We start from the raw sequence: 25,194 nt of genomic DNA, 5'->3' as shown, positions 1-25,194 counted from the left end.
AGGTATCAGTCAAGAATTTGTGTAAAAATCAATTTTTTGGGGCAAATAGTTATCATGAAATCGAATGATAAGTGTGTCAAAGCAGTGGGAACACTATGTGTCTGTACAGGTGAGCAGTGCAGTGATAACAAAATCATGCACAGCGTGGAATGCGAGGAGCACGTGTCTGCAGCAGCGAAAGGGTTAATAAAGAGACAAAGCACTAGAAATTTCAAAAAACTGCATTCAAACAAATAAAATTTGTTAAGTAAGACACTTCAATATTGTTTTTAAATAAAGAAATTATTTTGCACTACACAAGGTTTGAACTCATAACCTTTCACTTAGTTGCCCAACACCTTCACCGTTACGCTAACATTGCTCGTCGGGCTGTAGTACTCCATGAAGAATCTAACAAGTCACGCAAAATACTGACAAACACTGTTGGTTTGACTATGAATTACTCATGCATCGAAGTGCAATAGGAAATAAACAATTACCGCTGTTCTTTATTGCAAAAAAGTGGTTCGTGAGGTTGATACAAACACCTTTCCTTGCGATCGCCTGAGTTAGGAGTCTTATTGCTTGTTTGGTTTAAGTAATTAATAGAATATGAAGCAATCGGTATAAAGAATGTTTTTTCCAAACTTTCTATAAAAGATAGTCTGCTATCAAGACATTGCTTTTCTTCTATTACTTTATTTATGAGTGAATGTTTCTAAAACTGGAGACACTCGTCCGTGCTCTGCACTGCAGTCGAGATCTGGCAACGTCGTTCTCTGTTCATTGGCTGATCGTTTTGTGACGTCAGATGTGCAGAACGAACCTAAACTTGGCCGCCAACATAAATGACGTGCACTTTTGTCACAGATGTAATCACAGAGTGATATATCTAAAATACATGTATGAGGGTTGTACCAAAAGTAAGGTTCCCAATGAGCTACAGCCTCGAAGCAAGCTGCTAAGCTAAACCCGACAACAATGCCATGTGCAATAGTTCCCCCATTCTCAATCCCGCCCATCCACAATTCACTGCGTCGCTCAGTGTTGGTTTGGCAGCCATCAGAGATGGAAGTGTTGATCACCGCTCCCACCAAGTGCGAGGTTCGGGCAGTAATCCAGTTTCTCCATGCAAGGAAGTTACCACCTGTGGAGATTAATTGGCAACTGACTGAGGTTTATGGTGAAGAATGTCCACAAATGATGCAATGCTTTTGCTGAGGGTTGCACGGAAGTTCACAATGAAGCACAGAGTGGAAACTGCCAGTTTCGGATGCGATTATTCAGAAGATCGACAGTGAGCTGCTCAAAGATTGGAGGGTCACTGTCTGTGAACTTGTTGAATGCATTCCTGAAGATTCCCGCAGCACAATTGAAAGAACTTTAACACCAACATTGGGTTACAGCAAGGTGTGTGCTCACTGGGTCCCCCAGATGGTGACTGATGAACACAAAGAGCAACGCCTTGACTGAGCTTGCAAGTTTCTTCAACAATGCGAGGGGGGGGGGGGGGGGAAGAAACAAGGAGAAGTTGTTGGACTGTATCGTCTCGGGAGATGAAATGTGGGTGTTTCATTACACCCCCGAAACATAACGGCAATCTCATTAGTGGCGTCACTTCAGTTCACCGCCACCAAAGAAATCCAAACAAACGCCTTCGGCAGAAAAGGTTACAGTGACTTTGTTTAGGGATCAGAAAGGGGATACTCCTCATCGATTTCATGCAACCTGCAACGACAATAAACTCAGACAGATATTGTGAAACCTTGCTCAAACTCCAGCGAGCAATCCAGAATCACCAGAGAGGACAACTGGCAAGAGGGAGTAGTGCTTCTTCATGACAGTGCTCGACCCCACATTGCTCGTCAAAGACAGGAGCTTTTCTAGAAATTTGGTTGGACTGTTATGCCCCATCCCCATACAGCCTGGACTTACCCCCCAGTGACTATCACCTCTTCCTCAAGGAACACTTCGGCGGCAAATGCTTCAAGAACGACAGTGAAGTCCGAGCAGAGGTCACACGCTTCCTGAGCGGGTTAACGGGACACTTCTTTGACTTTGAAATACAAAAGCTGGAGCACCATCTTTAAAAGTGTGTCGAAAAAAATGGAGACTATGTTGAAAAACAGACAAAAGTGTAAGCTTTTCAACGATGTATACATTAATAACAATAAACAATGTTTTCTATTTTGTAAAAAATGTGGGACCTTAGTTTTGATACAACTCTCATTATATGAACAAAGCAAAGTGACACAAGTAAGTCGGCCGCGGTGGTCGTGCGGTTCTAGCGCTGCAGTCCAGAACCGCAGCACTGCTACGGTCACAGGTTCGAATCCTGCCTCGGGCATGGATGTGTGTGATGTCCTTAGGTTAGTTAGGTTTAAGTAATTCTAAGTTCTAGGGGACTGATGACCTAAGATGTTAAGTCCCATAGTGCTCAGAGCCATTTGAACCATTTTTTGACACAAGTAATAAACAGTTATTAAAAAGTTTTTATACATAATGAAATACTCAGTTTTGAACACTGGTTGATGCCGAGCAGTGTAATTGATGTCCTGTACACTAATCAAACCAGAGGGCTGCGTAGTGCTGAAATGGGAACAGGAAAGAGGCCAATGACTAATGAAGGTTGAGTCCAGGAGGGTTACAGGAACATGGGTGTATTGTAGGGTTAGTTCCCACCTGTGCAATTCAGAAAAGCTGGTGTTGGTGGGAGGGATCCAGATGGTAGAGGTTGTGAAACAGTCATTGAAATTTAGAACATTGTGTTGGGTTGAGTACTCCGCAACAAGGAAGTCCAGCTGTTCCTTGGCCACAATTTGTCAGTAGCCATTCACGTGGACAGACAGCTCGTTGGTTGTCATGCCCCACACATAATGCAGCACAGCAATTGCATCTTAACTTACAGATCACATGACTGATTTTACAGGTAGTAGTGCCTCTGATGGGATACGTGAGTTTGCCTGAACTGGAGTAGCTGGTGGTGAGATGATATATGGGACAGGTCTTGTGTCTAGGTCTATTACAGTGATATGAGCCATGAGGCAAGGGTTTGGGAGCAGCTGTTGTATAGAAATGGACAAAGATATTGTGTAGGTTCAGTGGGCGGTGGAATACCACTGTGGGAGAGGTGGGAAGGATAGTGAGTAGAACATTTCTCATTTCAGGGCACCACGAGACGTAGTCGAACGCCTAGCAGAGAATGTAATTCAGTTGCTCTAGTCATGGGTGGTACTGAGTCACTATGGGAATGCTCCTCTGTGGTCAGACAGTGGGACTTTGGGAGGTGATGGGTAACAGGAAAGATAGGGCACAGGAAATCTGTTTTTGTTTGAAGTTGGAAGGGTAATTATGGGCTGTGAAGTCATCAGTAAGACCCTCAGTGTATTCCGAGAGGGACTCTCATCACTACAGATGTGATGGCCACAGGTGGACAGGCTGTATGGAAGGGACTTCTTGGTATAGAATGGGTGGCAGCTGTCAGAGTCGAGGTATTGATGTTGGTTGAAGGTTCACTTTGAACAGAGGTACTGATGTTGCCACCTTTGAGGTGGAGGTCGACATTGATGAAGGTACCTTTTTGGGTTGAGTAGGGCTAGGTGAAGTGAATGGGAGAGAAGGTGTTGCCTGGAGGAATGTGAGTAGAATGTCCTCACCCTTGATCCAAATCACGAAGGTGGTATCAATGAATCTGAACTGGATGAGGGTTTGGGATTCTGGGTGTTCCTCATGTGAACCATGGACCTTGCCATTGGTTGGGAGGCTTGCATGCCTCAGCGATACAGGTAGCTACACAACAGGTGCAACCACAACGGAGGAGTATTTGTTGTTCCTGACGAAGGGCAGCAGCCTTTTCAGTAGTTGCACGGACTAAAGTCTGGGTGATTGATTGAACTGGCCTTGTAACATCAACCAGAGCAGCAATACTGTGTTGGTACTGTGAATGGCTGAAAGCAAGGGGAAACTACAGCTATAATTTTTCCCGAGGACATGAAGCTTTACTGTATGTTTAAATAGTAATGGCATTCTCTTGGGTAAAATATTCTAGAGGTAAAATAGTCCCCCATTCAGATCTCTGGGCAGGGACTACTCAAGAGGATGGCATTATGAGGAGAAACAAAACTGGTATTCTATAGATCAGAGTATGGAATGTCAGATCCTTTAATCAGACAGGCAGGTTAGAAAATTTTAAAAGGGAAATGGATAGTTTAAAGTTAGATGCAGTGGTAATTAGTTAAGTTTGGTGGTGGAGGAACAGGACTTCTGGTCAGATTGACACAGGGTTATAAATACAGAATCAGATAGGAGTAATGCAGTAGTAGGTAAAAAAATAGGGGTGCGGGTAAGCTAATATGAACAGGATAGTGAACACGTAATTGTAGCCAAGATAGACAAGAAGCCCATGCATACCACAGTAGTACAAGTTTATATACCAACTAGCTCTGCAGATTATGAAGAAATGCATGATAAGATAAAAGAAATTATTCAGATAGTTAGGGAAGATGAAAGTTTAATAGCCATGGGGGACTGGAATTTGACAGTAGGTAATGGAAGAGGATAAGTAGTAGGTGAATATGGGCTGGTAAGAAATGAAAGAGGAAGAAGCTGCCTGGTAGAATTTTGCACAGAACGTAAGTTAACCATAGGTAATACAGGCTGTACATAAAGTTCAGGAACACTTTCAATCATTTATTGCACAAGAACTAAACATTGTACAGATGTCACACACACTGCATTTAGAAGAGAAAATCTGAAAGATTTTTTTTTACACACATTCAATACACGAACCCTGAGTGACCAAGCAGACATCAATATGGTAATCGAATCCTTGCCATACTTATCCCAGCATGGCATTGTCGACTGTGGCTTGCCGTATTCTCCCGGAGCTCTGCTACATCACATGGTAGAGGCAGTACATACACCAGATCTTTAATGTGTCCCCACAGAAAAGAGTCACACAGAGTGAGATCTGGTGATCGGGGAGGCCATTTCATGAACTCCAACACACAGAAAGCTCACTCCGCACCTAAACTCGCCATGTTTGTGACTAGCGCACACTATTTTTTAAAAAATCTCTACAAAATGACACGTGTATGATATCTGTATAATGTTTCATTCTTGTGCAATAAATAATTGAAAGTGTTCCCAGGCTTTATATACACCCTGTACTTGATTTAAGAATCATGAAAGAAGGTGCATATGTGGAAGAGGCCTGGAGACACTAGGAGTTTTCAGATTGATTAGTTAATGGTAAGACAGAGGTGTAGGAACTAGGTTTTAAATTGTAAGACATTTCCAGAGGCAGATGTGGACTCTGGCCACAATTTATTGGTTACGAACTGTAGACTGAAATTGAAGAAACTGCAAAAAGGTAGAAATTAGGATATGGGACCTGGATAAATTGAACAACCAGAGGTTGTCGAGTTTCAGAGGAAGTGTTAGGGAACCATTGCCAAGAACAGGAGAAAGGAACACAGTAAAAGAAGAATGGGTAGCTGTGAGAGATGAAATAGTGAAGGGAGCGGAGGATCAAGGATGTAAAAAGACGGGGGATAGTATAAATACCGAATTTTATTAATGAAAGGAGAAAATATAAAAGTGCATTAAATGAAGCAGGCAAAAAGGAATACAAACATCTCCAATAGGAAGTGCAAAATGGTAAAGAAGGAATGGCTCGATGACAAATTGAAGGATGCAGAACCATATATCACTAGGGGTAAGATAGATGCCACCTACAGGAAAATTAGAGAGACCTTTCGAGAAAAGAAAACCACCAATATGAATATCAAGAGCTCGGATGGAAAACCAGTCCTAAGCAAAGAAGCGAAAGCAAAAAGGTGGAAGGAGTATCTAGAGGGTCTATACAAGGGCAATGTACTTGAGGGAAAAATTATGTAGTCAATGGAAAAGGGCATAGATGAAGATAAGGTGGTAGATATGATATTGAAGAATTTGACAGAGCACTGAAAGACCTGAGTAGAAACGAGGCCCCGGGAGTAGATAACATTCTGTTAAAACTACTGAAGACTTTGAGAGAACGAACCTTGACAAAATCCTTCCATCTGGTGAGCGAGAAGTAAGAGACAGGTGAAATACCCTCAGATTTCAAGAACAACGTAACTCAAAATTCAAAGAAAGCATGTGCCGACAGGAGTGAGAATTACTGAACTACGAGTTTGATAAGTCATGGTTGCAAAATACTAACACGAATTCTATATAGACAAATGGAAAAACTGGTAAAAGCCAGCCTCAGAGAAGATCAGTTTGGATTCCGTAGAAAAGTAGGAACACGTGAGGCAATACTGACCCTAAGTCTTACCTTAGAAGAGAGGTTAAGGAAAGACAAACCTATGTTTATGTGTTTGTAGACTTAGAGAAAGCTTTTGACAATGTTGACTGAATACCCGCTTTCAAATTCTGAGGGTGGCAGGGGTAAAACACAGGGAGCAAAGGCCTATTTACAATTTGTACAGAAACCAGATGGCAGTTATAAGAGCCAAGGGGCATGAAAAAGAAGCAGTGGTTGAGAAGGGAGTGAGACAGGGTTGTAGTGTATCCCCGATGTTATTCAGTCTGTACATTGAGCAAGCAATAAAGGAAACAAAAGGAAACTTTGGAGTAGGAATTAAAATCCAGGGCAAAGAAACCTTGAGGTGTGTCGACGACATTGTAATTCTGTCAGAGACAGCGAAGGACTTGGAAGAGCTGTTGACCAGCATGGACAGTGTCCCAGGAGGAGGATATAAGATAAATATCAAAAAAAGCAAAATGAGGATAATTGCAGGTAGTTGAATTAAATCAAGTGGCACTGAAGGAATAAGATTAGGAAATGAGACACATAAGTAGGAAATGAGTTTGGCTATTTTGGTAGCAAAATAACTGATGATGGTCGAAGTAGAGAGGATTCAAATGTGGACTGTTGATGGCAAGGAAAGTGTTTCTGAAGAAGAGAAATGTGTTAACATTGAGTATTGAGTTAAGTGACAGGAAGTCTTTTCTTAAGGTATTTGTTTGAACTATAGCAATGTATGGAAGGGAAACATGGACGATAAACAGTTTAGACAAGAAGAGAATAGGAGCTTTCAAAATGTAGTGCTACATAAGAATGCTGAAGATTTGATGGGTAGATCACAGAACTAATGAGGAGGTGCGGAACAGAATTGGGGAAAAGAGGAATTTGGGGTCCAACTTGACTAGAAGAAAGGATCGATTGGTAGGCCTCCTTCTGAGGCATCAAGGGATCACCAGTTTACTACTGGAGGGGAGTGTGGAGGGTAAAAATCATAGTGAGAGACCAAGAGATGAATACACTAAGCAGATTCAGAAGGATGTAGGTTGCAGTAGTTATTTGGAGATGAAGAAGCTTGCACAGGATGTAGCAGCACAAAGAATTGCATCAACACAGTCTTTGGACTGAAAATGACAACAACAGAAAGGACTCCTCTATATAGCCCATGAATAGGTTGGCATAGGATGATGCCATGTGGGTGCCCATAACCATACCTCTGGATTTGTTTGTAGGTGATGCCTTCAAAGGAGAAGTAGTTGTGGGAGAGGATACAGTTGGTCATGGCAACTAGGAAGGAGGTTCTTGGTTTGGAATCTGTCAGGTGTTGGGAAAGGTAGTGTTTAATAGAAGTAAAGCCATTGTCATTAAGGATGTTAGAGTCAAATGAGATGGCATCAGCAGTGACGAGCAGGGCACTGTGCGGTAGAGGAACAGGAACTGTGGAGAGCTGATGGAGGAAATAGTTGGTAGCTTTTACAGGAGGGAAGGTTGCAGGTAAAAGGCTGAAGGTTTTGGTCTACAAGAACGGAGATTCTCTCAGTGAAGTCACAGTAACTGCCCACAATGGGGCATACTGGGTGATCGGGTTTATGGGTTTTAGAGAACAATTGAAGGTAGGAGTGTGAGTAGTGGTAGGGGTGAGCAGAGAGATGGATTCTGGAGAGAGGTTCTGGGATAGACGTAAGGATTTGAGGAAAGAATGGAGATCCTCCTGAATTTCTGGAATTGGGCCACTGTGGAAGGGTTTGTAGGTGGATGAATCTGACAGATGGTGGAGTCCTTCTGCCAGGTAATCCTTGCGGTTCAAACCAACATTAATGGAGCCTTTGTCAGCATCTAGGATTATACGGTTGGGATCAGTTTTTGGGTGGTGTATTGTGGTTCTTCCTGCACACATAAGGTTAGTTTACATGTTGAGAGTTGTGGGGAATGATGGTGAGGTACGGTTCAAGGTTAAGAAATCAGACGACGTCCCTGTTCCCATTCCAGCACAACACAGCCCTCTAATCCACCAATACACCCAGTCTTTCTTTGTTGTTGTTGTTGTCTTCAGTCCCGAGACTGGTTTGATGCAGCTCTCCATGCTACTCTATCCTGTGCAAGCTTCTTCATCTCCCAGTACTTACTGCAACCTACATCCTTCTGAATCTGTTTATGGTATTCGTCTCTTGGTCTCCCTCTATGATTTTTACCGCCTCCACACTGCCCTCCAATGCTAAATTTGTGATCCCTTGATGCCTCAGAACATGCACTACCAACGGATCCCTACTTCTTGTCAAGTTGTGCCACAAACTTCTCTTCTCCCCTATTCTACTCAATACCTCCTTGTTAGTTACATGATCTACCCATCTAATCTTCAGCATTCTTCTGTAGCACCACATTTCGAAAGCTTCTATTCCTCTTCTTGTCCAAACTATTTATCGTCCATGTTTCACTTCCATACATGGCTACACTCCATACAAATACTTTCAGAAACGACTTCCTGACACTTAAATCTATACTTGATGTTAACAAATTTCTCTTCTTCAGAAATTCTTTCCTTGCCATTGCCAGTCTACATTTTATATCCTCTCTACTTCGACCATCATCAGTTATTTTGCTCCCCAAATAGCAAAACTCCTTTACTATTTTAAGTGTCTCATTTCCTAATCTAATTCCCTCAGCATCACCCGACTTAATTCGACTACATTCCATTATCCTCGTTTTGCTTTTGTTGATGTTCATCTTATATCCTCGTTTCAAGACACTGTCCATTCCGTTCAACTGCTCTTCTAAATCCTTTGCTGTCTCTGACAGAATTAAAATGTCATTGGCGAACCTCAAAGTTTTCATTTCTTCTCCATGGATTTTAATACCTACTCCGAATTTTTCTTTCGTTTCCTTTACTGCTTACTCAATATACAGACTGAATAACATCGGGGAGAGGCTACAATCCTGTCTCACTCCCTTCCCAACCACTGCTTCCCTTTCATGCCCCTCAATTCTTATAACTGCCATTTGTTTTCTGTGCAAATTGTAAATAACCTTTCGCTCCCTGTCTTTTACTCCTGCCACCTTCAGAATTTGAAAGAGAGTATTCCAGTCAAATTGTCAAAACCTTTCTCTAAATCTACAAATACTAGAAACGTAGGTTTGCCTTTCGTTAATCTTTCTTCTAAGATGAGGCGTAAGGTCTGTATTGCCTCACGTGTTCCAACATTTCTACGGAATCCAAACCGATCTTCCCCGAGGTCGACTTCTACCAGTTTTTCCATTCGTCTAGAGAATTTGCGTTAGTATTTTTGCAGCTGTGACTTATTAAACTGATAGTTCGGTAATTTTCACATCTGTCAATACCTGCTTTCTTTGGTATTGGAATTATTATATTCTTCTTGAAGTCTGAGGGTTATTCGCCTGTCTCGTACATCTTGCTCACCAGATGGTAGAGTTTTGTCATGACTGCCTCTCCCAAGGCCGTCAGTAATTCTAATGGAATGTTGTCTACTCCTGGGGCCTCGTTTCAACTCAGGTCTTTCAGTGCTCTGTCAAACTCTTCACGCAGTATCGTATCTCCCATTTCGTCTTCATCTACATTCTCTTCCATTTCCAGAATATTGTCCTCAAGTACGTTGCCCTTGTAGAGACCCTCTATATACTCCTTCCACCTTTCTGCTTTCCTTTCTTTGCTTAGAACTGGGTTTCCATCTGTGCTCTTGGTATTCATACAAGTGGTTCTCTTCTCTCCAAAGATCTCTTTAATTTTTCTATAGGCAGTATCTATCTTACCCCTAGTGAGATAAGCCTCTAATCCTTACATTTGTCCTCTAGCCATCCCTGCTTAGCAGTTTAGCACTGCCTGTCAATCTCATTTTGTTTGTGTGTGTGTGTGTGTGTGTGTGTGTGTGTGTGTGTGTGTGTGTGTTTGGCACCTGTTGATATGCACTGGCAGGTACGCTGGAACTGTTGCTCTGCAAGCTGGAACAGCAACAGTTGTGTTTGGTGAACCTCTATTTATTCACAACCAGTGGAATGATGTCTATCTGTGCTCTGTTTTGCAGAAGAGGAAAGAATAGCCAGTGACCACGCCCTCTGTGGCTGCTGACATAACTAATGGCAGTTGTAGTCAACTACTTGAAGGTCTCATGGAGAAAGTGTAAATCAGTTCCTGTGAATGAATACCATCTAGACTGCAACATATCAGAATGTTAAGATGCCTGGTATGAAGAGTGCTTACTTGGCACCCTCTGTAGATATTCACTGTGTACCATGTGATTGTGGACACGGCAAGAAGAAACCCATTTAAAAAAAACAGGTGCTCTCTTACTTCATTTATTATTTCTAGGAATGGAAAACAAAATATGACACACTGATAAGTATGAAATTGAAGGCAAATAGAAAATGAGAGTATAAATGTTTAGAGTAGAAGATAACGAAATAAACTCAGGCCAAAATTAAGAGCAGTAATGTAACAAATGCTTCCTTCTTATAAACTACCAAAATGAAATGATTGGCAGGAGCAAAGGGCTTGTTGGAGATCCTGTTCCCAACTCATGAGAGTAAAAATATTGTTGCTACAGTATCCCAAGATTCAGATGGCAAAAGAAATACTGTTGTTACTCTGCACAGACTGTTCCTCAACATAACATTGTGATGAAAAAAAGAGGGGGAAGGGGGGGGGGGGGCAGCTGCATTGAGGATTGTTAAATCCAGGAGGGTGTAGAGATGCAAGCATGTGTTGTAATAACACAAATTCCCATTTCTGGAGTTCAAGGAAACAAAAATTGGTGGGAGGATCAAAATACATTCCTGGAAATTGAAATAAGAACACCGTGACTTCATTGTCCCGGGAAGGGGAAACTTTATTGACACATTCCTGGGGTCAGATACATCACATGATCACACTGACAGAACCACAGGCACATAGACACAGGCAACACAGCATGCACAATGTCGGCACTAGTACAGTGTATATCCACCTTTCGCAGCAATGCAGGCTGCTATTCTCCCATGGAGACGATCGTAGAGATGCTGGATGTAGTCCTGTGGAACGGCTTGCCATGCCATTTCCACCTGGCGCCTCAGTTGGACCAGCGTTCGTGCTGGACGTGCAGACCGCGTGAGACGACGCTTCATCCAGTCCCAAACATGCTCAATGGGGGACAGAACCGGAGATCTTGCTGGCCAGGGTAGTTGACTTACACCTTCTAGAGCACGTTGGTTGGCACGGGATACATGCGGACGTGCATTGTCCTGTTGGAACAGCAAGTTCCCTTGCCGGTCTAGGAATGGTAGAACGATGGGTTCGATGACGGTTTGGATGCACCGTGCACTATTCAGTGTCCCCTCGACGATCACCAGAGGTGTACGGCCAGTGTAGGAGATCGCTCCCCACACCATGATGCCGGGTGTTGGCCCTGTGTGCCTCGGTCGTATGCAGTCCTGATTGTGGCGCTCACCTGCACGGCGTCAAACACGCATACGACCATCATTGGCACCAAGGCAGAAGCGACTCTCATCGCTGAAGACGCACGTCTCCATTCGTCCCTCCATTCACACCTGTCGCGACACCACTGGAGGCGGGCTGCACGATGTTGACACCACTGGAGGCGGGCTGCACGATGTTGGGGCGTAAGCGGAAGACGGCCTAACTGTGTTCGGAACCGTAGCCCAGCTTCGTGGAGACGGTTGCGAATGGTCCTCGCCGATACCCCAGGAGCAACAGTGTCCCTAATTTGCTGGGAAGTGGCGGTGCAGTCCCCTACGGCACTGCGTAAGATCCTACAGTCTTGGCGTGCATCCGTGCGGCACTGCGGTCCGGTCCCAGGTCGACGGGCACGTGCACCTCCTGCCGACCACTGGCGACAACATCGATGTACTGTGGAGACCTCACGCCCCATGTGTTGAGTAATTCGGCGGTACTTCCACCCGGCCTCCCGCATGCCCACTATACACCCTCGCTCAAAGTCCGTCAACTGCACATATGGTTCCCGTCCACGCTGTCGCGGCATGCTACCAGTGTTAAAGACTGCGATGGAGCTCCATATGCCACGGCAAACTGCCTGACACTGACGGCGGCAGTGCACAAATGCTGCGCAGCTAGCGCCATTCGACGGCCAACACCGCGGTTCCTGGTGTGTCCGCTGTGCCGTGCGTGTGATCATTGGTTGTACAGCCCTCTCGCAGTGTCCGGAGCAAGTATGGTGGGTCTGACACACCGGTGTCAATGTGTTCTTTTTTCCATTTCCAGGAGTGTAGTTCCAGGTCCCTTGAGTCATGCAGTGGAAAGTGTTCAGCAACTGGGTACTGGATGCAGTCTTTCTTTGCCCATTCATGTACATGGCCAGTTTAGTGGTGGTAATTCCTATAAAAGCAACGTGCAGTGAAGAGTTAATTGAATCGATAAACAAGATGTGTGGTTTTGGACAATGCTCTGCCCTTGATATTGTTGGATTTACCAGTGGTGGGACTGGAGTACGTGGCAGTGAGTGGGCACAGGGTGGAGATAATGGCTTGAGAATGTTATAAGGCTTGACTAGGTTTTATAGAGGTTACGATGTCAACAGGAAGTGTGTGTTGTGGGCGGATATTGGAGAAAGAGGCTTGACTTCAGAAAGTCATGTCTGTAGCTGGCAAATGTATAAATACGTTAAGGATGGTACTGGTAACAAGATAGTGTTCCGAGCTTATTGCAAGTGGAAGCTGTATTAGTAACAGGGTGAGAGGGATTTGTTTGTGAATAAGATTTGTGAAGTAGTTTTGAGAGAGGAAAGCCTGGATAACATCACTGGTGAATGTATTGAGGAATTCACTGGTGGAGCAGATACATTTGGCAAAGATGCCTTGGCCATGGGAAGGGAGTGTTTGATTTTAGTACTTTTTATTCTTCATTCTCCTTGCTCATTTTTTCCTTTCACTCCTTTTCCTCCTACTTCTTTGTTGCTTCATTTCTCTTTCTCATAACCTGCCTTTACTTATGACTCTGAAGCTGGCTCAGTGGTTATTAGTGTACAATCTCTGATTTTCTACTCCATGATGCCTCTCACTGCACCTCTGTCTCCCTGTGTCTTAAGAGGTGGGACCATCTCCCCCTTGGCCCAAGTGACTTGCCCTTTATTTTCAAACATCCCTGACCTACCCCACTCTTCTCCCCAAGGAAGGTTTGTACTTTGTGTATTTTTACAGGTAACTGGCAGCAACTGGCCACTAATTGTGTTTCATAGTTTTCTTGACTTAAATGTTCTTTTGATAAAAATAGTGGCGCTTCTACTTCTGAAAGTTATTATTTCGGTTACCTTTTGGCCATGCCTTTTAATGCCACCTGGTAGCCATATTTTTTGTATCTTCTTTTGACTTCATTCAGACTTAAGATGTAAAAGTTTCTTTTCTGAAGGACTTTTGTGAACTCTTCATACTAAATAATTGGTCCTGTAGACTTGCTCGAAGTGTGTATTGAGCCGCAAGTATATTAAGAGGGATTTAGAAACTCTCTCTTGAATTCACTTCACTGAAATGAATGAAATCAAGTGATGACATGTAATGTTTTGAAACACAGAAGTTCCAATGTAATGAACATGTCATGATGAAAGAAAATTTGTGCCGCATGGAGATTCATATCAATAGACCTGTTTATTTCTACAATGGTTTGCATCAGTGCGTAGCTTGAACATTTAGCTATTTTTCGACACAATACCTTTTCTGTCGATGCATTTTTGTAGAAGCTGTGGCAGTTTTTGCGTGCCCATGTCATACCAGCTAGCCGCCATGCTGTTCAGAAAGTTATGAACCTCTTCTTTCACCTCATCTTCTGAGCTCAATTCATTCGATTAAGTATAACTGTAGACATCTACATGGCCATGTTATACAAAGTCGTCTATAATAGCTCTGACACATATAACTGAAGATAGAATCAGCAAGCCAAAATGAGTCTTCTTTGGGTGGTGGAATCCTTGTGGAAATTGGGAATGGATGACAGGCATGTATACTGCTTCCATATTTATGTTCTGCTGGAAATCAGTATGTGAGGGTACTTGATAGGTTCCTTTCTGCAGCTTGTTAAGAGCTGTACTAGGAAGTGAAAGTCTTAGCTAAATCTGGAAGTTTTGTTTAGTCACAGATTAAGGAAATTCTGTAATCCATAAAAAGCATGAGCTTCAGATTCCAGGAGGGAGCAAGTGCACTCAGCCCCTTGCAAATGCCAATGATTGACAGGTACACTAAAACACAAAGAATAACAATTACTCCAGTAACAATTGAAGAGCACTGCTGCGTGGTAGTAGTGATCAGTGCAGACAATAGAATTCTTGTCACTGCTGGAGTACTGGCTATTCTTCATGTTTTACTGCACCTGTTAATACATATTGATAAAACAAATATCACTAAATTTTGGACCACTCTGTTGAATGGGCACATAGAATTCTGCTTTAAATATCATTTTGTTTTTAATTGGAAACAAACCAATATTTTCCATTGACACTGGGTATCACGTGAAAGACATGATGCACACTTCTTCTTTTGCCTGTTTCCAGCTACACACCGCAAAAACAGGATCTGCCAAACACCAGAAAAAGTATGCCTCAGGACTTTTAGGAGATATCCCCCTGTGTAAACATAGATTTGAACATTATGCTACTCTTTGTAACAGGTTCGTGCAACAAGTCAGTCTGCTGAGCAAGAGCGATCTCTTAATGACCACCAGGTACAGTTGCTACGAGATGAGCTGTCCAGTACGAAGCAAAGCCTGCTAGATTGTCAGCGAAGAGAGAGTTCGGTAAGCAAGCTGTTGTCTCTTGATTGGCCAGTTTGCTATGATGCTTAACTACAGATTAATTACAATATGATAGCTCATGTGGTTACGGAGAAGACATTGTGATAGAAGACAGAAAAAGTTTCACAACTATAATTCAACTATAAATCCTTGATATTTTGACTTCTGGTTCCACGTGAAGAACAACAGAGTCTACAATCTTACAGATATGCTCCAAGAAAAACTGTGTTAGTAGAGTTTCTTTGTGCCATGCGCTTAATGCACACCATTATATAAAATAAGTTTCATGCTTTCTGAACTGAACTTGAAAATAAAAAAAAATAAAATAATAAAACAGAGCAGAGAAACATTAGGCACACCTTTAAATGACGCTCAAAATCATACACAGCAACTGAGGTGGAAATTGAGAATATTGAGGATGTTCTTCGTGTTTCCTGACATTTGAACAAATCTCTATTGAAAATTTTTTTACCCATTTAGGTAAACATAATCTGCCTCTAATATTCTTTCAAATGCTAATATTCTGACTTTAAGAGTCAACTTTAAATTCTCTATCAGCACCTGATTTGCTGTACACATTCCAAGTGTCATTTAAAAGTGTATCAAATGTTCCTCTAATCTGTTTTATTCTTACTTTTGGACAAATCATTTCACCAAACATTTGGCAGTTTTTCTTTTCCAGAAAGCATCCTGAGTTTAGTGCCTGATTTGAAGTGAGACATTTTGACAGTTAAAGTATCTCACAAATGCAACTTTGTACATTTGGAAAAGTTAGACCTTACACAGATGAACTTTTTGACATCTTTCTACTGTAATTTGTTCTCAAAATTTCCTAAATTTAGTACATGATTCAAAGGAAGCCTTTTTAACAGTTAAATATCACACCATTGCAACTGTTTATGCACAAAAAAGCTAGGCTTTGCACAGGTGAATTTTTCCATTTACATAGCTATCAGCATCTGCTAGCTATGTAGCTATAAATATTATTTTTCATCAAATCATTATTTTTTTTCCTTTATTAACCTGATTACTTTCAAGCAACTAATTTTTCTTTTGAAAGCTAGACCTCACAATGACCAATTTGATGCCCCATTTGTCAATTTCCCACTCCTTGTTTGGCTATGATAATTCAGACAAAAACCATTATGTAATTTGTCTTTCAACAAATTAATATTTTTATCTTAATTTCCTTGATTATTTTGAAACAATTGAACTTCCTTTTTGTAAAATTCTACTTCACACTGGTCAGTTCAATATGCAGTTTGACCATTTTCCACACTTTGTCTAGCTATGAAAATTCAGACAAATAATCAGTTGTGAAATTTATTGGAAATCTTGTTTTCACTCCACTCAAATATTTGACCAACAGGTTTCTACGAATTTTCTTTTTCTCTTGAAATTCAACGAAAATACTCCTTTCAAAAGCTTGAAATTCAGTGCAAAGCTTACCCATCCAGTTAAAAGGAGACCTGCTGTTTAATGTAGACCACAAGCCATGATGAAATTGTGTCTCAAAGATAAATAATTAAAGTGCTCACAAGCCTCAAAAACAAATAAGCAGACTCACAAGTGTTCCATACATAAATATTCTATTAGGCAGAAAAATCCGCTATACTATGAGCAAGGTATAGGGGATACTAAATCAGTACTTCACTGATTTTGTGGAGACTTAGGTGTGTACAACAAAAGAAAACTACACTACATTAATTTATTTAGGCCAGACTTGGACTGTCAGCCACATCTTGTTGGACTGTCCAATTTTAGCCGCACTGCGGTTGAAGTTGAACCTTCCTGGCAATCTGCCTATGGTGCGGGCAACAATGCCTCAACGGCTGCTTTAGTTTTACATTTTGTTTGTGAGTGGGGTTTTCATCACATAATCTGAGGGTGGGTGCCTGGCCTTCTCCCCCAGGCCTTCATCCTCCCTCCACGTTCACTCTTCCTCAATCTTTCTTTGCTATTAGTTTGCCTTAGTGTTCCATCATCTCCCTATTTGTATTCCTTTAGCTTTGTCTTTTATGCTGGAGATTTTAGTGTTTTGCTGGGTGGCTGGCTCATCCTTTTTAATTTTTGCCAGCCAGCCCATGCCATCTGGTGTATTATTTTAATATCTTCCACTACTCTTTCCTTTTAGTGTACATTTACCCTTTTGTTAGCTTCTTCAGTTTTAAGTCTTATTTTCCCCTGACTCCTTTTGGGAAAAGGGACTGATGACCCTGTAGTTTGGTCCTGTTACTCCCCACGCCAACCAACCATGAAATAATAATTACTACTACTACTACTACTACTACTACTACTACTGTGAATTATCATTCTTGCCAGTAACCCTCACTGCACTGATTTCACAAATTCGCAGTTTCACAAAGGAACTCAAATGAAGATAGATGACATACTCCATGACAGAAAGAAAATATGGTTACTAATTAAGGTAACAGATGACATATGGTTTCTAGTGGTAAAAACTTGTCCATTGCAAATTTTTATTTCTCTCTCTTATCGGAGTGGTATTTATCCTTTCTCCAACAGCATTTCGTTTCATCCAAGCTTACAAACAACTTATCAAAACAAGTTCATGTTTGTAACAAGAAATCATTAAAGCTAATAAGTGGGCTGTTGGAAAACACCACACCCATAAAATATTGCAAGTTATAAAAAAAATCATTTATCATCACTATCAACACTACTGATAACAGTGGTGTGGATGTAACGAGGCGGGGCACAATAGTAAGAGAGAGTTCACCATGAAACAAACTAGCCATTAGTACCAATCTGCTATATCTGCCTGTTACTTGAGGGTGCACACTGACACACAGCATCGATTTTTCTAGGTTCGTGCTTGTGTGCTGATGTCTATTTGACCATTTCACAAGCAAATGAGTCATAGTATTCAGTTTATATTAATTTTTTAGGAAGACAGAAACCGTGTCCCCATGGAGAGGGTGTTCCAGCATTGCCAGTTAGTAAGAGTGGAAATATTTGGAGCATGTATAATAGGACCATCAGCAAATGTTACAGAATTCATACTGCAGCATCGTAGTAGTAGTAGTAGTAGTAGTAGTAGTAGTAGTAGTAGTAGTAGTAGCAGCAGCAGCAGCAGCAGCAGCAGCAGCAGCAGCAGCTACTGGTGGTGTGGTGGTGGTGGTGGTGGTGGTGGTGATGGTGGTAAGTAGTCACAATCTTACTTTGAGTTGAAAATGCAGCTTTCACTATAGATTAGTTAATAAAATATTAGGAAAATAAGAAAACAAATTTGAAGTATTGTATCTACAGTTACAGAGCTTCCGATCATCAGTCAGCAAACTCCTGGGTTTGGATCTCCCTGTGCCAGACTATGAAATTATCTCACGCCTACAGAAACTGGTATCCGCACATCGTGACTTTACTCTTGTGTCTCGCCGATACGATGATCCCCTATTGCTCGGATCAACATCAAGGACACCTCTTCCAGTTGGAAACAGCCCAAACCCAGGACCAAGAACACCTCGATTTGATGATTCTGGTTTTGGAGATCCACCTGATCTCAGTACCTTAGATGACAGTGACGATGTTAATGGCATCTATAACAAACGACCACTGAGAACTTCCACGTAATGTGACAGTTTTGAGATCTTGCATTTTACCATTTTAAGTTATAGGTGAAGGTTATGTACAGATAAAAAGAGTGAAAAAGTTTTCCACTGTATATATTTTATCAGCAAACCATCTGAGACTTATTTTCTAGTGAGCAGCCAACACTATTGTAATGTATATGACTTAATCACACAGAAAATATTAAAAACTAGAAGTAAAAAAGGACTGAAGGCACCAACAGTATTAGTTGTAACATTTATATAATTCAAACAATAAACTTCTGTGCAAATGCCCGTTTCCATTTAATGAGTGAGATATGGTGTTCACAGCCTGTTTCAATGATATAAAAAGTTCATCAAATTCACACCAAAGGGGACCCAAGAATAAACAGAATGTAAACAAAAAGTAGTTTTATTTAATTTGACTTAGATAATTGTCATATCTCCTTCAAAGTAACATTCATTTAATAAAAATCAACTGTTCCATTGAGTTTCACAGTTGGAAAAAATTTTGAATGTCAGTGTCTGAGTTGCTCTTAATGGCCTACTGCAGTTTTCCTTAACGTCATCCCGATCAACAGAACTGATCATTTTTAGTGACTAACAGTATTGAAGAAACAATACTGAATTTTACATGGGAGGTGAAAAACTATACAAAATATGGGAAACATTTTATACGATGTGTGAATTGTACATTGTAGCACTGAAATGAAGTTTTGTATCATATCCATATGCAAAACAAAGAAAAGATGCTGGAGATTTCTTAATTATGTGGAACTGTCAGTATTTGTTGCAGGCTATGTTAAATGTTATTCATTTGTCATACTGTATTGCATGACTTACCACTTTTTAAATAATGGAAACTCCAAGTTGTAATATCAACAATATTAGGAAAAGGATACTCACCATAAAGATGACCTGCTGAGTTACAGACAGGCACAACGAAAAGACTGTTACACATTATAGGTTTTGGCCAAAGCCTTCATCATGCATGCATAAGGTGCAGTTGCATGAGTGAGTTTTTGTTTGTTTTCTTTGGTGAAGAAGGCTGTTTGCAACTCAACAGGCCATCTTTACAGTATGTATCACTATATCCTTTTCCTAGAATTGCTGATTTACCACTTTTTATAATGGTCTTGGCAGTCAAAAAACAGTGTGTGTTTTGAAAGGACTAAGATTTGTTTTTTAAGAATAGCTTCAGACAAGCAATATAATTCAAATTAGTCCGATCTTACAATCCTGATACTGTTCCTAAATCCCTCCAAATGTCACCAAAGAAAAAGTCACGCCAATTTTGTGTCATAAGACAGTAATCCAGAATTGCATGCTCTGCCAAGTTTCTTCATCAGCAGCATAAGAAAACATTACACAAATACTCTGGAATCAGTAGCCTTCTAGAAGCAGTTCATTCTTAAATAGTCCTTATGGACAACAGCTTGATGTTCTTGTCAGTGATCTCATTTGGATCTTAATTTTTAGTTAGTCTTTAAATTGCTTCATGAAACATACTTCTCAAAGTAGTTTTGTTGGACATTTCAGAATTTCTTGCCATTCTTCACTGAAATTCTTAGCAAATAGTATCACGAGAGAATGGTATTACATCACTCTTAAGGCGGGGATGTACAGACTTGCTGTAGCATGGGCCACAAACCCTTCACTGACTACATATGGGCCTTGAGTTCAAAGTTTGTGCTGAGAGATGACAAATTATTTCAAATTGGGATCCCCCTGCCCCAATGCCAGCTAGATTAAGCTCAAAGGTATTAATTTCTACAAGGGCCCACACACACGCTACCCATGGTTTGTGTGGTGTCACCACCAGACACCACCCTTGGTGGTAGCCTTTAAATTGGCCGCGGTCCAGTAGTATACGTCATACCCGCGTGTCGCCACTATCAGTTTTTCTCAATTCTAATTCCCTTGTCATGTTCCAGACCTCGCGCCAGCCTGCGTGAGCTAAAACGCGTGCATTTCGGCCTCCTTTAGTAACCCTGTGTTGGCTCTCCTGCCAACCACAACAGTTTGTGCACCCCTGCTCTAAGTGTTGTAAAAGTAGGTTCATTTCTACACGCCTTCCATGGCTAATGGAGTCATTGGGCCATAAACTTTTCTCCATATACTTTGTGAAAAGAGTAACGTAGGTAATGGCCATCATATGGTCATGGCTTTTCCCTGTTCTTTAGACATCAAGCTTATTGGCTAGAAAGTATAACTTCATATTCTTTAAACTGCCATTCAGTGGAACTGTGTACTGACTGACATTCCATCTAAGCATCATTTCTTCAAAGCCTTTTGCATAAGCAAAACCCCTGTATCAGTAGCTATGCTGATATGTGCAGCTTTTACAATATAAAATGACTTTGGCAAGAGTTTATGCACTCATCAGCACATTCCACTCACAGTCAGGAGTATGACTGCTCAAACCTGCATCCACCCGTCCTGATTTAGGTTTTCCGTGATTTCCCTAAATCACTTCAGGCAAATGACCCGAGTTTCTTTGATAGGGCATGACCAACTTCACTCCCATCCTTGTTTCATCTCCTCCCCCAAACCAACAACCCGAACGACAGTTTAACTGGAGGCAAAACTTGTCCTAACCAATGAACTTTGGCTCATGAAACCAGCATAACACTGCATCATGAATTTCTATATTGTACTTTGTACAGTTATCAGTAGCCAATTTTGTTTCTATAATAAACTGCAGTTGCCAGTAAATACAAGATGTTCATGAAGTCCGGGAACACTTTCAATTATTTATTGCACAAGAGCTAAACATTTTAGAGATGTCATACATGTTGCACTTCGAAGAGAAAATCTGAAAGATTCTTTTTCTTTAACAAACATTTGATATGCGAACCATGGGTTACCCAGCAGAAGTCAACATGGTAATCGAATTCTTGCCATGCCCATGCCAGCAGTGCATCGTCGACTGTGGCAGTTACTTCTCGTATCTACCCCGGAAGTCTGCTACATCACGTGAAAGAGGCGGTACATACATCAGATCTTTAATGTGTCCCTACAGAAGAAAGTCACACAGAGGGAGATCTGGTGATGGAGGGCCATTTCATGAAACAGCTGTCCCCTTATGTAGCACGGCTGCTTCATCAATGTGGCAGCTCCGTGTTCAGGTTTCATAGACAACTTCCGTCACAGGACTTTCCGCACTCTCATTGGACCCATTTCAAGTACATGGGATGTTTGACACACCGATTTGTTTGGACACCATGGGAATGTCTCGGACACCTTGGGAATGTCTCGTGCGCGCTCCACATTCAGTTCACTCACACTGGGACGTCCACTGCTCTTTGCTGGGCACAAGCAACACGTCTTAACGAATTTGTTGTGCCAGTGGTAAATGGCCTTCCTTGTTGGTGGCTTCTTACTGTTCTTGGTTCCAGACATCTGTTGAACAGCTGTAGCACACTTGTTTTTGTCGAGCTCACACACACAGAAAGCTTGCTCCACACCTGAACTCGTCATGTTTGTGACTGGCGCTGCCTATCGGTAAATTACCGAACTACACTGTGGCGCTATACATGAAGGAGGGGAAAAAAAACTTTAGGGTATCTCTTCAAAATGACGTATGTATGATATCTGTCGAATGTTTTGTTCTTATGCAATAAATAATTGAATGTGTTCCTGGACTTTACATACACCCTGTATAGAGAATTTCACCATTATGCACAAATGCTGTATTTCAAGCCACTTACATATTACATTGAAGCCAACACATGAAGTACTGTATGAGAACCACACAACAGAAGTAGTAACATGTTGGAAATAAAACATAACATAATAAAATGAAATGCACAGGAATAGAGTAGGGTCAGATTCCACCTGTTTCTTTGACCAATGGCATCATATCATGTGTAGAAACGATTCTTTACCTTAGTTATTAAGACAACTACAGATAACATTAAATAACAGGCTGATCAAATCATTACATTCTTCAAGATGACAATGACAAGATAGACCATTATGTTCATACAAACAAATAAAAAGCATGAAAAGTATTTCGATCAGAAAACCGAAATTAACCGAACAACCACAGGATTGAGAGCGTTTTAGGTGGGGACAAACTTAAAAGAACAAGGTTAATAAATATAATCATTCCAGAGCAACTAGGACATCGAAAAAGAAGCCACACAAATTCACAAGGAATAAAAGGAATGGAAATACAAAATTGGAATCTAATTAGTCACTTGACTTTTATAGCTCAGCTGGAGACAGCAATACAGCACATGTGCCTACACACACACACACACACACACACACACACACACACACACACAACATTTACAAATTAAAAAATAACAATAAACAAAAGATACCAACATATACAAACCAATGAAACATCATCTCCCAGAATGAAACCCCGTACTTTATGTCAAACTCGTTTTTACAAATGGTTCCATACATACAAACAAATTACAAATAGACAACACCAGCTTGAAAAATAAAAATGGACAAACTACTGCGATGAAAAACACCCACTGAAATAAAAACAATAATCTCCAAAATGAAAACATTCTGCAGGCAAATCAACAGAGAAAGGCAACTCTATGAAAAAACTGTATACAAACAAATGACAGACACAAAACAATTCTATTTTGAAGACACAGAATATGCCAACAAAAAACTGACAACTCAAAATCCACAAAATGGGAGAAGGGAAAATCAAAAAATAAGAAAAAAACACTGAAATGCAAATAGCATCCTAAATCAAAATGCAGTTGTGATTACAACTGACATTAACACAAATAAAATGGAAAATTTGTTTGAAAACATACAAGAAGCAAACAACCTACAATCTAAAGAAGGAAATTGAAAACAAAAGCTTACAAGTCAATAGGGAAAATTACATAATTACCATATTACAATGAAAAACTAGATAATTTCTACACCAACACAGGAAGACACCGATTCCACCCACACAGCCACAAGAGAATAACATGTTCGGGGAGGGGGGAGGGGGGAGGGCCCGTCCACACGGAACTGAAAAAATACGTACAAAAACCACACAAGTGGAATCCCAACATACACTAGAGTTATGCAATTCAAACAAAGATGATGACAGTAGTCATCCACACCACAAGGAATCACATAATCAAAAATTAACAGTAGTCATCCACACCACAAGGAATCACATAATCAAAAATTAACAAACACAAATTGCTCCAGAATAAAAACTGCAAAAATAAGAAACTGCAATAAACAATAATTGTTTCACAGCAATTTAACTTCTGCTGTAAAGTTGCTACCCAACCTTACACTCAGAAATCTTGTCCAATCCAGAAATAAACAGCCAAATATTTGTGTAAAAGAAAATAAAAATATAAATGCTACTTGATTCTTTATTGACAATTTAAACTATGCTTGCTGTTCACAAACATCAGAGATTACATGATAAACTAAGACACGCACAGATAACATATAATAACATATCACTTACATCCTTTGCAATGTAAACTAATGACATCATATACGACTTATTGGTCAAGGCACACGGACGGAACCAGGCCTTGCTTTGACCCAAGGCCACCATGACGGTGAGCTATTGCCAAAACCAGTTTGCGGAGAACAAACAAAATGTACTCACTATTCGCATTAACATTTTCCTGCAGGCAGAGATCTTTCAAAAAAGGAACAATTTACGTAAAAATTCCGGATAAATTTTCAGCTTGTCACAAATGATCAACAAAACAAATATTCTGCACATATTTAGAAATGTAATTATACTTAGTATTTGCTTATACAGATTATCTTATTCTGTATGCTTCTGTACATAACTGAACTCTTACTAGCTTTTTTAAAGTTACAGTGTAATAAAGTCAATGAGAAGTCCAAGTGCATGATACTTCCCACTTTATTTTCCAATGGAGTGCAGGAAGAATGACTACTTAAAAAATTCTGCAAGTGCTGCAATTAAACTAATGTCTTCACAGCCAATATTAGAGCAATACAAAGCAGGCTATAGTATATTGTACGATAGTTGGCATCTATCTACAAACATCTTCCAGTTCATGTATTTCAGTGTTCCTGTCCCATGGGATCAAACAAAGCTGTAATATTCAATATTCTAGGACCAAACACACAAGCATTTTGTTAGTAATATCCATTATAGACTGAATACTTTTTCCCAGTATCCTAGCAACGAATCATAGTCTGGCACCTACGTTACCCACTATTGAGACTATGTAATTATTCCATTTCATATCACTACAAATTCTTTATTCAGAGGTTTTTGTATGGTGAAACTGATTCTAATTATGATTCACTGATGTTATTGTCATTTAACACTACATTTTTTGGTATTATGAGAAGGAAAGTTGCTACTCACCATTTAGCAGACATGCGGAATCACAGATAGGCACAGTTGTCTGAGACTGCAGTCGTGTGTATGAGTTGCATTTCTGTGAGTGTATGTGTTTGCGTTTGTGTGTGTATTGTTGACAAAGGCCATTGGCCGAAAGCTGTAAGAGTCAATCTTAATGTTGTGCCTATCTGCAACTCAGCATCTCCGCTGTATGGTGAGTAGCAACTTTCCTTCTCATAATATTGTTACATTCCATCCTGGATTTTCCACTGTTTGAAAACTACATTTTTACCTTTTG

The 25,194-nt window shown here is 40.7% G+C and overlaps 1 protein-coding gene across 1 annotated transcript in view; it reads left to right on the top strand.

Annotated features, from left to right (window-relative positions):
- The window catches only part of LOC126278367 (coiled-coil domain-containing protein 170), a 335,535-nt gene extending 316,570 nt beyond the window's left edge, over window positions 1-18,965 (top strand). Inside the window, exons 15-16 of the mRNA XM_049978435.1 lie at window positions 14,889-15,014; window positions 18,282-18,965. Coding sequence (XP_049834392.1) covers window positions 14,889-15,014; window positions 18,282-18,602 — 447 coding nt within the window. The 3' untranslated portion in view covers window positions 18,603-18,965. The remainder of the gene's footprint in view (window positions 1-14,888; window positions 15,015-18,281) is intronic.
- The last annotated feature ends 6,229 nt before the right edge of the window (window positions 18,966-25,194 follow it).

The sequence above is a fragment of the Schistocerca gregaria genome, chromosome 6 (assembly GCF_023897955.1).
Source record: "Schistocerca gregaria isolate iqSchGreg1 chromosome 6, iqSchGreg1.2, whole genome shotgun sequence".
NCBI classification, from domain to species: Eukaryota; Metazoa; Arthropoda; class Insecta; order Orthoptera; family Acrididae; genus Schistocerca; species Schistocerca gregaria.
Note: the sequence above shows the minus strand (reverse complement) of the source record. Positions and strands in the feature narration are given on the sequence as shown.